Source organism: Hoplias malabaricus, chromosome 12, assembly GCF_029633855.1.
Source record: "Hoplias malabaricus isolate fHopMal1 chromosome 12, fHopMal1.hap1, whole genome shotgun sequence".
Classification (NCBI taxonomy): domain Eukaryota; kingdom Metazoa; phylum Chordata; class Actinopteri; order Characiformes; family Erythrinidae; genus Hoplias; species Hoplias malabaricus.
The window spans coordinates 38,487,195-38,500,767 of record NC_089811.1 but is presented as its reverse complement, the minus strand read 5'-3'; the positions used below and the strand labels follow the sequence as shown (position 1 = coordinate 38,500,767).

The 13,573-nt window shown below is 41.4% G+C and overlaps 1 protein-coding gene across 1 annotated transcript in view; it reads right to left on the bottom strand.

Moving 5' to 3' along the window:
• The window catches only part of col18a1a (collagen type XVIII alpha 1 chain a), a 101,012-nt gene extending 87,921 nt beyond the window's left edge, over window positions 1-13,091 (bottom strand). Inside the window, exons 1-2 of the mRNA XM_066686578.1 lie at window positions 12,913-13,091; window positions 12,750-12,811 (exon numbers count right to left, since the gene is read on the bottom strand). Of these exons, the coding sequence (XP_066542675.1) occupies window positions 12,750-12,811; window positions 12,913-12,923 (73 nt within the window). The 5' untranslated portion in view covers window positions 12,924-13,091. The remainder of the gene's footprint in view (window positions 1-12,749; window positions 12,812-12,912) is intronic.
• Between the last annotated feature and the right edge of the window lie 482 nt (window positions 13,092-13,573).

The following is a 13,573-nucleotide window of genomic DNA, read 5'->3' as shown; positions in this document are numbered from 1 at the left end:
CTGTCAAGATGCTAGTTGAATTTGTACTTAATATCCCTTGCTCCTGGACCGCCAAAGAATGAATACTTCCCAAGAAAACTGTCAGATCTGTCTAATCTTTAACAGCCCCTACTTCCCAAGGGGTGTACCACCCCTTTACCAAATATATTACTTTGTAACAGGGACTATACAAACCCAGTGTCTGAGTTTTCCTCCAAAGGCAGAACCTATTGGTAATGAAATCTATCATGCTCCAAAAAACAGTGTCATGACAGTGTAACACTAGTTGGACCAGCACCAATGTGCAGATTTGTCTAACCTTGTCTAACATGTTGTGCTTAAATGAACAGAAAAGCTCAAAAAGATTTCCAGTAGTTTTGTTAAAAAGATGGTTTGCCATTGATCAGGAATATTCAGGATAATCCCTTTATTTATTAATCACTGCACATTATATTATTTATAATGGATAAACTTAGCAGGATCTTAGCTTGGGTTTATTAGCTACTTTTGTCCTATAGTAGTGTGCTGTGATAAAGACAGAGCCCATATTTAAAAGAACATTAACAAATTCCTCGCTGATTACATACAATAAAAATTTTGCACAATAATTCTTTCAGTTCTTTTCTTCACAGCTGCATGTCTTCTCACAGTGGAAGGCTGGACGGAACACTTGAAAATGAGATGAGTGGGGACGGGGCTCTCAAAGATTCAAGGTTTAAGTACTGTTTATCTGATGGTCATATTTTTTGATTTTACCAAGAATTAATTCCAGTTTTGGAAACACTTATTTCCTTTGACTTTGATGGAGGGGTTTTGGATTGGACTACTGTACCTCCAAACCTACATACAAAGCAGTTTTGTTGAAATGGAAGTTACACTGACAGTGCTGAATGTAGGGGAAATAGGTCTCAGATCACTTCTGCATTATGGCTTAATGTAGAGACCGTTCAATTGGAAAGGGCAATTTTATAAATTAGAAATTAGGCAGCGAGGCACAAATGAGGTCATGCTAAAATGTCCCCTTTGGCGTCCTTTCAGTTTTGCCATATCAGACTTTGTTCTTGTGTGAGAGGGGAAGTCCCTGTCTCTGTGTTTTGCAGATTTCAATGCGTGGCACAGTTCCCTTAGGCCTGAATTAGCTAAATGAATAGAGGGATCGGTTCTTTGTCTGAGGATTAATTCATGAGACATTAGCTGCTTCTCAGTGAGTGTTTTTATTGGTTTGATGGTAAATGCTAAGAAACAAAATCCACTATTCCTCCTCAAGGTGAACTAGCCTCAACACAGAGAAGTGTGGTTTCATATCAAATAAATACCTGCAGAATGGTGTCTGCTTTAAAAGTGATGAAGAAATCTTAAGCACTGTAAAGACACTAAACCTCAGACAGACGTCTCGCTCTCCAGGTCAGGACCACAAGTGCCTGACTCACCGCCGCTGAAAGCAGAGAGGCAGAGAGGGAGGAAGCTGGGTGATATTTGCTTTTATCCCTGCGTGCAGAAACATGCTTCTGGCAAAAGCACAGAACTCCAATAACACTAGCAAAGTAGCACATCCTTGAATGGCTCTTCAGTTCATAGGCCCCCCAACAGAAATAAAGTGTCACTGAAAAAACTGTGCTTGCACCTGGATATGGAGACTACTAAGGATGTAAAGTCTCTTCTGCTGCATTCTCCTATTGACAAGAAAAAGGCATGAATGATACCTTCTCCCATATCCAACTCCAGCCCCTGTTGCCACAACTCTCCAGAGATCCACAATGTGGTAAATCCGTTTTTTGTTCTCGAGCTTGCTGCTCTTGATGCTAATCTCCCTTGCCCAAGGGAAGCACGCCTTTCACACCCCTGCGGTGTGAGATTTGTAAGGACATGAAACAAGAGAACTGTCTATGGAGGTAGTTGCTGGTGAAAAGAGGACAAATGGGGGAATGTAAAGATCCTCTAAAAAGGCAATGCACCCTGAAAGGCCATCAAACAACAGGATAAAGCAGATATGAGGCATCAAGTTTGGGGCCAAAAGCTATATTAAAAAATCCTCAGTAAATATGTCCAGTCTAGAATAGGACTAGACTGGAATCAGTATTCTTTTTGGGAGATATTCCAGACCTAGATGCATCAGCTTACTGGCACTTGCCCTTGGAGTCTTATGTGTCACCCAGTGGTCGTCATTCAAATCCCGTTTTCATTCAGGAGAATAAAGCCAATGGTATAGATTTCAGGAGAGGCCAGATCTGGTTTCATTCAGGCCTGCGTTCACCAGACTGTTACTCGGGCAGTGTAAGCGCTCCTTAAACTGGGAGGGGGGCTGAAGTGCCAGAGAAGGGGATCTTATTTCTCACATGGAGGCCCAGCAATGCTTTGTGTCCTGCAAATCTGCACCTGGTGGCCATGGAAACCACTTTTCAGACCACTGGCAGGCTTTCAGCACTTACTGACTGCTGACTGTGGAAATGTCCTGATTGCTCAAGTGACCCAAATAAAGCTCTAAAGTCCAAGCTATTCCTCTTTACATATTTATTAGCCGCCCCCAGTACCCAACCTGGAGGTATAAGAATGATGATGATGACATCTGCAGCATGCAGTAGCTTTGCAAACTCTTTCCACAGATCAGACAATGAACAAAACTGGCAGAACATGACACATCTGAACATAAAGTTTCATAGCCTTCGTGTTCAAACATTTCATAAGAGACAAGACTAGACAGAACATTAAGGTTTGTATAAAACAGCAAACCTGTGATGCAGAACAATTATTCAAAACAGTAACCCGTGTTCCACGTCAGTCGGAATATGTCTAGATGCCAAGAGACTAAAGACAGCGGTAAATCAATGGATTTAAATGTAATCATTTGAAATTATGCTAATCACCAGTTAAGGATGGCTGCAATCTGACTGATTGTTATCCTTAACGTTTACACTGAAGCTGACTGACACAGTGAATGCAAATAAACTGACTTTACTGAATTAGTTTTTAAACCATTAAAAGCATAAACACCATATGACGTACATATTTAAATAAACTATTATGTAGACAGTGTGATTGCTAAAAGGATAATTGTAGCATTTCCAGAATTGTACAAAAAAGATTTGCAAATAAAAATAGTTTTATTCATGCTGAACAAATAATCAAACTCCAAGCTCACGCTGCTATCATGATCAACAGCTGCAGCTATATCAGCTCCATCTCACACAACAGCAGCTGGAAAAACAAGGCACATGGTGATCATTATTTTCATTATCGTATCATTATAAAGAAACGAAATATGATCTGCCTGAGACAGTCATGAAATTTTACCTGAGAAGATTTCCCTATGAGAAAATTAAGTTGTCTATTTTTCATTGTATGCAAAAAATTACACATAAAATAGGCCAAATGGGCTGATTAGCCAACTCACGTGTTGTTGACACTGATAACAGATACGCCTTGAGCTCAAATAAACAAACATGACTCACTACTGCCCTCTAAAGGTGTTATGGCACCTAGCTGATTTTAGGGCTGTAGGTTTTATGCGCAGTTACAGATAGTTCAGTGTGTAAACCTGCACCCATTTCATATTCCACGTGTTGTGATCTAAATATAGTACTGTTAAATTCAACTCATCTGAGTCAGGAGTTTATATAATAATTGTGATCCAATATCCAATAAACCAAAGATGTCACACAGTTCACACAGGAATTCCTCAGTGCTAACCTCTCCCAACTCTCTTTGGGGTCTTTTATCCTACAGAGCTTTTTCAAGGTGTTCTAGGTGTGTACACAGTCTTGTGGCCTGTCATTTGTCAAATGGTGCTGTACATGTAAACTGTTGCTGAGATTATAGGAAAAGGGAGTCAATAAGTGTTGGCTTTATCCCTGGACAGGAAGAATTTTAGCAGCAGTGAGAGGGAACTCAGTGTCCTATTAGCCCTGGTGATGGCTGGGTGCTCATTCTAAAGGCTATTACAAGTCCTTCTTTCATGCCTCCAGAGCAGTAATTATAGTTTTCCCATTGTTTTTTTTGGCACTGGGCTGTAGTGCTGGGCTCAGCATGAGACAGAAAGAGTCCCCAGACAGCGAGAACAGACAGTATACATATATATATAAAAAATACAAACAGCAGCTGTAAGTGCTGTGTACCTCCCACTGGAAAGGAAGAGGACATGCATCAGCAAATTCAGATCAAACGTTACCAGTGAATGTGTTGATACAGGACAGGCTGAAAGTTTGGTAGAGCCTTTTGAAGAATGTAAATGTTGAGGCAAGGGATTGAGGCTGCACAGTTCAAAGTTAATCCATACTCTGTCCACAGTAAAGATGACCCAAACGTCCATGAATACAAGAAGACACTTTTGTATAGTGTCAGAATAAGACCAGTGTTTTGAGAACTGAGAAGTAGAATCCCTAACCAGTACCTTTTGCCTCACTACAGCAGAAAGACCAACCGTGACATATCGTAGATTGTCTGTAAGCACATATCCAGTTCAGGGTGGCGGTGGGTTCAGAGCCTACTCGGAATCACTAGGCGTGAGGTGGGAACACACCTTGGAGGGGGCACCAGTCCAGTCACAGGGCGACACACACTAACACATTGACACCTATGGACACTTTGAGTAGCGAATCCACCTACCAACGTGTGTTTTTGGAACACCAGAGCGACCGAAGGAAAGCCACACGGATGCGGTGAGAACACACCAACTTCCTTACAGACCGACAAATGTTGTATAGTTCAGCACTATATCAGTGAGAGTCCTTGGGTAAGACTCCTAACACTACATTAGCCTCATCTCTGTCTGTAACACAACTAAAACTGTCAGTCAAACTGGATTGAGAAATATCTCAGCTGCTGTAAATGTACATGTAAAAAAACACAACATTTTATGTCAGGGCTCTTGTTTATAGATGTAGATTCCTTGGTCAAGTGTGAAGCTTTCTGGTTCCCAAAGGGTTTGGCCTTGTTATGATGCCATATTTCTGGGTGATGGCGGTAATTTTACGGTCCTGAACTGAAATGAGAAACTGCTTGGAGACTACTGACATACAAAGTAAACACTGTACAGCTGGTTTCTTTTGAATCAGGCGCTAACAGCAGTGCAACAGCTGATAGCACATCCTGCCTCATAAACAACAAAGCAAACACTATGATCTGCTGGATGTACAGGGACCTTTCCAATCTGGTGACACAGTTAAGAACTATGAACCTAGTCTCCTCTTCATGTGTCCTCCATGGTATTTATGAGGCTGGGTGTACATGCTGCAGTTTTATGAGGATGGCTTAAGTGCTATGATCTTCTGCAGACGATGATTATACTGGAGCAGGTGTCCACATGATATTATCTCAAGGGTCACGACCTCAGCGTTGCACTCCTCTTGCAGGCATATCATTAATTAATGTCTTTTTAATAACCTGTAATCCAGTAATTTTATATAAGATTACATTTTGAACAGGTGTAGTGTCTTAAGTATTCGTCTGGTGTTGTCAGCCATAATTTTTAATCATTGACTCGTTATGGCTTTAAGTCTACGTTGATTTTATTTAATGCACTTCCTATTTAAGTGGCAAAATATTTGTGGACAAATGCCCATGCTACCCTTCTTCTGAAAAATACGTTTCATCCCCTGTGGTTTAGCAACAGCTTCTAATCTTTGGGGGAAAGCCTTAAAGTAGGCATTGTCTTGTTGGATTTGAAGGTCACTAGAGCATTGATGAGGCCAGGTTCTGGTGTTAATTATTAGTTCACATTCCACTTCAACACATCCCAGTGATACTGAGCTTTATCACTCCAGAGAATACAGTTCCACTGACCACATCTCAGTGCTGGGACAATTTATGCCCATCTAGCCAATACCTAGCATTAGCCATGTTGACCTTTAGCTCAACTGTAGGTGCACAAGAGAATCTTATATTTATTAATTATTTTTATATATATTATACAAGCATGCATGCACAGGTCAACATCAATGTCCATGAGAAGTGCACCTTTAAAGTATTTGAAGTCAAGAAACTTCCTTGCTTTTCCATAAATTAAGTTCTGATTTGGGCGGCACGGTGGCGCAGCAGGTTAGTGTCACAGTCACACAGCTCCAGGGACCTGGAGGTTGAGGGTTCGATTCCCGCTCCGGGTGACTGTCTGTGAGGAGTTGGTGTGTTCTCCCTGTGTCTGTGTGGGTTTCCTCCGGGTGACTGTCTGTGAGGAGTGTGGTGTGTTCTCCCTGTGTCTGTGTGGGTTTCCTCCGGGTGCTCCGGTTTCCTTCCACAGTCCAAAAACACACGCTGTAGGTGGATTGGCGACTCAAAAAAGTGTCCGTAGGTGTGAATGTGTGTGTGTGTGTCTGTGTTGCCCTGTGAAGGACTGGCGCCCCCTCCAGGGTGTATTCCCACCTTGCGCCTAATGATTCCAGGTAGGCTCTGGACCCACCACGACCCTGAATTGGATAAGGGTTACAGATAATGAATGAATGAAAGTTCTGATTTAAAATATTAACAAAATGTTTAATCATCTTTTAAAACTACTTCATCAACATGTGTTAAGTTATTACCAGCACGCGTGCCTGCACATACATGCAAGCCATAATTTGGAAGCCATAAATGTAAAAGCTATGCAGGTTGAGAGGAACACAGCTCCGGGGCTGAGCTTCTTCACTGCTTGCAGTCGAAGTTCAAACCCCTGTCTTCACGTACCCAGCACTGTGTGGCAGTGACAATACCTTGGCACCAAGGTGCTGCCAAATATGTTAAATCTTGCAATTTTGACCTCAAAAAAAAAAAACATGACCAATTTAGCCTTCTCTTCATCCCAACAAACTAAACCACAGCCATTAACCATGTGACTTTTCCCCTCACCATAAAAATGGCAAGTACTTTTCCACATCTTTGAGCATACATCCTCTTAACTGTCACCCAGTGTAGGGTTGGGTGGTGTTACAGTAATGCCATATACTGCGGTATTTAAAAATGTGGACTGTCTCAAAATGAGGGCAGTATTTCAAAAGTATGATGTGTGTGTCTTTAAGGCCAAAGTTTTCATCCTTTTAGCACCGAGTTTGGGTCAAAAGAGAGAGGAAGTAAGATGAAAATGGACATAATACTCAGAATGTATGCTCACAGGTATGAGGCCTTATCTTCTAAACGTGCTTCTAAACAGTGTGGAGCCCGTTGCTGGAATTGGATCTCTCAGAAATATTTTTTCCTGACCCACACTCACTGATATGAGGCTCACGCAGCCCGACAGTGCACCCCCCACCATCACCTCACACCACCCCACATTAGTAGCGTATACCGTGTTAATATTTTGAGACGGTATGACAGTATGGAGAACGTGGATACAGCCCATCTCTAACTGAATGTCTGCAATGTGTCCTCTTTCATAAGTAAACCCACAAACAACTCACAGACAGAACAAACAGCTCTGTGATCAGCTGTTAAACGCAGCTTTTTCACACTCAGCTCCCATTCATCAGCATCTGCAGTCCACACCCCCGGACTGCAGCTTCGGTCAGGTTTACACCCAAGCACATTTAGTACTGTTCATCCATCACTAATCTATAGATTTTGTTTAGTTTGTTTCACATAAGTAAGTAAGTAGATTTATTATCTATCCAGGAACAACAAACTAAGCGCTTTTGTGACTTGCACTGGATAAGAGCGTCTGCTAAATGCCATGAATATAAATATTTTCAAAGTAGCTGGGTTTTATTCTATGAACTATTTTACATGTTAAAAAAAAACCATTTTAATTACCATCTTAATTATGAACACAATAAATCATACATAGATTGAGATAGATAGATCTGTGTTTGTTTTCTCTCTGTGTTCTCTGTGTTAATTAAAATAAAACCATAAATCTAAAACAGAAGAGTTTTTACAGTAGTACGGTGCTGAAGGAAACAGCTTCATCTGCATCGTTTTGTGAAATTTCAGTTATTTCCTCCATTATTTGAATTTGATTTGACCCCTGGATTGGCCCCTGAGGGTCTTATCACTGCTATGAAAGATCAAAGAGGCATGCTCCAGGTCACTGTTACTTTAAACCCAGTGACCAAAAGCAACAAGGAAATGACATAAATAAAAATTGACCTATGAACTGTGGGCATTTCCTAATGTTTTGAAGAACCGCTGTTTGTTGTAGCAATTCACAGCCAGAGCTGACTGCATGGGGCAGAACAACATCTCAGATCTGGTGTCTGCTCCACACCGGTTTAAAGAGAGGAAAGAGTCCAGGTGGATCAGATTAGGAAATCAAAGCCTGACATGACATCTGTGGGTCTTAGGTTCTGTATTTTGTGGACGAATGTTTGCTCACCGGCACTCAGCTTCACTTCATTTCTAACCAGATGTTTGATCATTAGAGGCAATGCTTATAAATCCTAAACTGGATTATCTGCAAAGCACTGGCATCAACTGTGAGCAAAGCGCACACACACTCTAAAGCTGAAATGCATGTTGGGAGGTTCTGCTGGGCTCCTCTACACTGAGGCCTCTCTAGTGAAGTGGGTTAAGTATGGCTCATTTTACTATGGGGGTGTCAGCCTGAAAAGGAGGAGCAGGTTAAAGCGAAATTGCATTTCATATCCCTAAATCAGCAGTTCAGGCCCACAGCAGAGGGCCCCCCACTCCAGTCTGCCGGGCTCTGAGGGGGGCCACGAAAAAGAAAACTCCAGCCATCGCTGAATCTGTTTATTGACTGGAAAATCCACGGATTACTGACGCCACAGGAACTGCTGAGCCAGAACAGAGGTTAAGCACGGACTTCTCCCTGCTTTTCACGCAAGTCAACTCAACCATTGACCTAAAGGAACTTCACCACAGGCAAAAAGGCCGGGTCTGAACACAAAGAGCACAGCCCAGCGCTCAGATTTACTGGCCTTGTGCTTTAGAAAGGAGAGACTTTAAACCACGAGGCACATTTAAAACTCCACCAAAAATTTACCAAAAAAATGATATGATATAGTTCTTATTTACAACTTTTGCATATTTTCCATAAAGTGCAACCCACATGAGCATCAAATTTCTCTGAGGTTCTCGAATGAACCAGTTTATGATCCACAGAGTGCATAGGTTAATGTACAAAATCATGTAACCATCCAGGCCACTAGGTGTCAGTACAATGGTCATTTCACAATGTGAAGATGAATCCCTGGAAAAAAATGACTGATCGCTCTTTTACGAGCGAGTCGAGGCAGTCAGCATAATTCCAGCATTGCGTTTGTCTTCAAAGCAGCTTCTCAAGTCACATCATGTTTAATCCACACCCTTAAAACCTTCGAAAACTAATCCCTAACAGTAACTCATTTCATCGAAGTACAAATGCAACATTCTAGAGGCCGCTTCCGTGATTAAGTCAGCTGCTCTCTAAAGTGGTCACATTAAATCAAAAAAGGGATTCCACAGGGCTGAAAGACATTACCGATTACGGTTTAAAATGCATTCCACAGAGGGAGGGTGTTATAACCAGAAAGGTTCAATATATCCAACAGCAGAGGTCTATAATTATTGATTACACCCGCCCCCACCCCCCACAGCAGCATCTTGCAGGATGCTCAAGAGACAGACAGATGTTTCAAGGTGTCACAGGTGGTAACAGTAGGGACATTTTTAGGAGACTGCAGATGTACATGGAGTAATTTCCCGGATTTGCTTATCCTGAATACATGTTCATGATTTTATATAAATAGCTGCTGCTGAGAGAAACGTGGAGTTACGAAGAGATTTTCTTCGAGAGATCCCTTCATTGGGCAAAAGTTGGTACGTTGGGAGATGTACTGATTCAGACTCTTTTACAATGGTGGTGATAGGAACCAGAGGTTTCAATGATGCACAAGTACAGGATCATCATTATTTACAAACCGAAATGATAATGGAATCTACACATGAACCAGTTTTTTATACTTTGAATAAAACATATTTTTAGAAGTCTTATCTCAAAACAGTCATAAACAATGTCTCAGGCATCAGGCAGCATATTTAAAGAAGAATTTCATATCATAACTTTCTATTAAGGAAGCATTAAATCATTCTGATGTCTGGGTTCATTCACAAACAATGTCAGCAGTTGTGATTTCTCAAGATTCTGTCGAACAGAGCATTTAACGTCATAAAATATAGAACACTATTTAACAAATAAATGATGTTTTAACCAATGATTCATGCAGAAAAACCTGTGTTAATCCCATTTAACATCACCCTATATCCAACACCATTAGTTTAGATTATTCAGCCAGTGATGCACCTTTTCCTTATTCATTTATTACTTCAAACACATAAGTAAGTGACTTTGAGGAGGGAAATGCAGTCGTGTGAGCTTATAGGATAACTGTGAGCCTATAAATATGTCAAAAGTAGTCATTCTATTGTGCAGTGGAATGGTTTTCTCTTGAGCAATAGAGCACCATCCATTACCACTGGAATGAATTGTTTGTGATCCACAGCTAACAGACTGAATGTGCTCTTTATAAGTTCTGTGTGCAAATGTACTATGAGAAGCAGAAAACCCAAGGGAATATCGTTAACGGTTGTGCACACAGCTTTCTTAAGGACCTTTCTGCCTCCCTGAGCCTTAGCATCCACATGATGCAGGTGGAGGACTTGTTTGTTATGATTTTTAATGCATCAACGCATTGGGCTATTACCCGTGCCAGCAGGGTGTCCCCTTACAGCTGCTCCCCACAGGTCTGCTCCACTGCCCCGGGCTCCACACGCTTGGAGAGGAGGAACAGAGCGCATGACAAAAGGAATTCTCTAGCAGGACGGGGGAGAAGCAGAATTTCAGGGCCCAATGGACACACTACAATACCCCTCTCTCATACATTTAGATACTTCCATTAAACCTCAGCACTTCTCTTTCTCCGTTTCGATCTGACAGCTGATCTGATTTCTCACTGCTTCTGTTTTGAACTGAAAAATCACTGAAAATATACAAGACCGGTCATGACTAGAAATATCTAGAAATGAAAAACACAGCTGCTCATGTTAAGAACGTTAACCATCTTTATTTCCAGACCCAGGTTAATCCTAATCTAAGACTTGGAAAGAATTTCCGATGGCTATTCACCATTTGTACCACAGTTTAACCAAAAACTAGACTTAATCCATGCAACTAGTCTGAGAAACCAGCTGATTACGCTCATTTGATCTCATCATTCCACTCACTGTATCTTTGCACTCGTAATGAAACTCTTTTAAACCTCAATGCTAGCATTAAACCCATAAAGCAAACACCCTTTTTGCCTATATTTTCTTGTCTGTATGAAGTGATGGTGGTCACCGTGATCGCTGTCAATCAAATATTTATAAGGAGCTTCTCAGTTTCTCTCAGGTTTATACATGACACCTGCACAACTAACAGACAGAGCTTCAGCTAAAATAAACACAGGGTTGCAACAAGGGTTTTGGGTTAATTATTCACACTGGAAGAACCCTGGTTCTATAGAGCAGCCCTTAAAGACACCTAAATAGGGCTGTTCTTAGCCATTATCACTGGAGAAACACTGAACATGCTGTACCTGCTAAACACCCTCCAAACCGTTCAGAAACACAGGGTCAGTGAAACCTAAAACACTTTAAATTTCAATAATACACTTTTTTTTTTCATTGATCCAAAGCCAAATAAAGCAAAGCCATGAAGCTACTGAAACCTGTAAAACCAGTCATAATACATGCAGCCAGTTCTTAAAACCAGCATGTTTAATTAACGTCATTATTTATGAAGAAGAAAATATCCATTGACGTGTCAGCAGTTTTGAAGGTGATTCCAAATTGAATGCACTGCAACATCCTGATCTTCCCATTAGGTCTAAAGACAGCTACAGGCAGAAAACCAATGCACCAAACATTTCAAGAAAAGTTCTTAAAGAATGTTTTATAGTTACGTTAGCAGTCAGTGGCAGGGAAATGCACTAAGTGAAGAAAATTGTAAGAAAATAACACTTAAAAGGAACACCAACTGTTCGAAACACCTCCAGATCCGATGTAACATCAGTGAGAGCGATTTCATGTGAAATATGCCACTTTGGAGAAACCTAACAGTCCACAGTGGTAGAGATAGTAACCAGACGTCTGTCATGTTTAATGCCTGTAAGCTACATTACATAAATATGATATTACATCAAATGGTTATCAATTAACCACAGTAGTTACAATAGTAAACTTTTTTTTTCTCAATAGTCTTGCCATTTTTGGCTTAAAAAACAGGTGTACAGAAAAAATAATCAAATCTACCACCAGTTTAGCCTTAACTAGTGTTTTGCCATATACACTACATACAAAACAGAGGACGTGTAGGGCTCATTGGACAGTAAATAGAGCTGTATTAGCATTGTACTGACTGAGACCCCTGGTTCCTATCACCACCAGTGCAAAGAAATCTGATCGGTGAGTTTATCTACAAACAAACATTCTCCTTTCTCTCCGGCACTATTTGCATCACTGTTAACGACTAAAACAGACCAGTTGCAAAGTTCCCCTCTAATGCATTTCAACCTGAGATAAGCTTCATTGTGAACTACTGCAAAAAATGTGTGTCCTGTACACTTCGGCCAGCTCGGGGACTTTGAGTAAACCTGGCAAGTGTATAAACACATCTGAGAGTCACGAGAAGCTTCTTGCTTCACCAAAGCTCTTTTCGGCCTCATTTATAATCTCTCTGACCAAGTACCGCGTTTCAACATTTAGTTTTGTGCAACACGCCGCAGCCGCTATGAGCCGCTCTCGCGAGTAAACAAACAGATAAACAAACAACTCGGTAAAGGCATAAACGCAAGAAGAGCGCGAGCACGGCGCACGTGCCGGATTTACCCTACCTGACCACTGCGCCTCGGCTGACCACAGAGCGATCCACGCGCACAGGAGCCACGAGAGACACCTGCAAGGAAAAGGAACATCAGCTCGAGCTATCGCCATGGACGCTCGCAATGTAAACAAGTCTCGTGCAAAAATGTGTATAAACTTCGCGCTGTTGCCTACCTCTTTTCCATCACGCTCTCGTTCCTAAAGCTGCCCGGAGCAGCTGATGCGCGCGGAGTATATGTGTGTGTGTGTGTGTGTTGTGTGGAAGGAGAGTGAGGAGAGGAAGAGGCAGAACCCGGACTCAGTCCCACCCCGACTCCAAGAGAGAGACACGAGGATGCCCACTATCCCCCAGCAGTACAATACAAATAGTACATGAATGACAGTTTAAAAATAGACCAAAGAGGTGAGAGGAGCCTAAGCCGTTTTACTATTTGCTAAGAAATTAATAAAAAACTTAGGAAACTTTGGTACCAAACAGTTGACCTACTACAAGAATAACAGACCCCCCCCCCCAAACAAATGTGTTACACTGGTGTCAGAAGTCGGATGCAGCTGATCAGAAAAATACACTTAAACGGTCAGCGGGGAAATGGTGTTCCCTGGTTTGTTTATATCCAGAAGCTTCGCATCTTTTAAGGTGGAATGATATGTTTGAGGTGAAAAATGATTGTTTGTATCTTACTGAAGTTAACCTTGTCTGTAAGTTTTTATTCACTGTTTCGATTACCACATAAACTCATGTCTCGAGTTGTTTCATTTTGTAGCATTTTCAGTCTGTGTTTACTTTTATGCAGTTAAAATCATGAATCTTGCTTTTAAGTGTCACAATGAACAA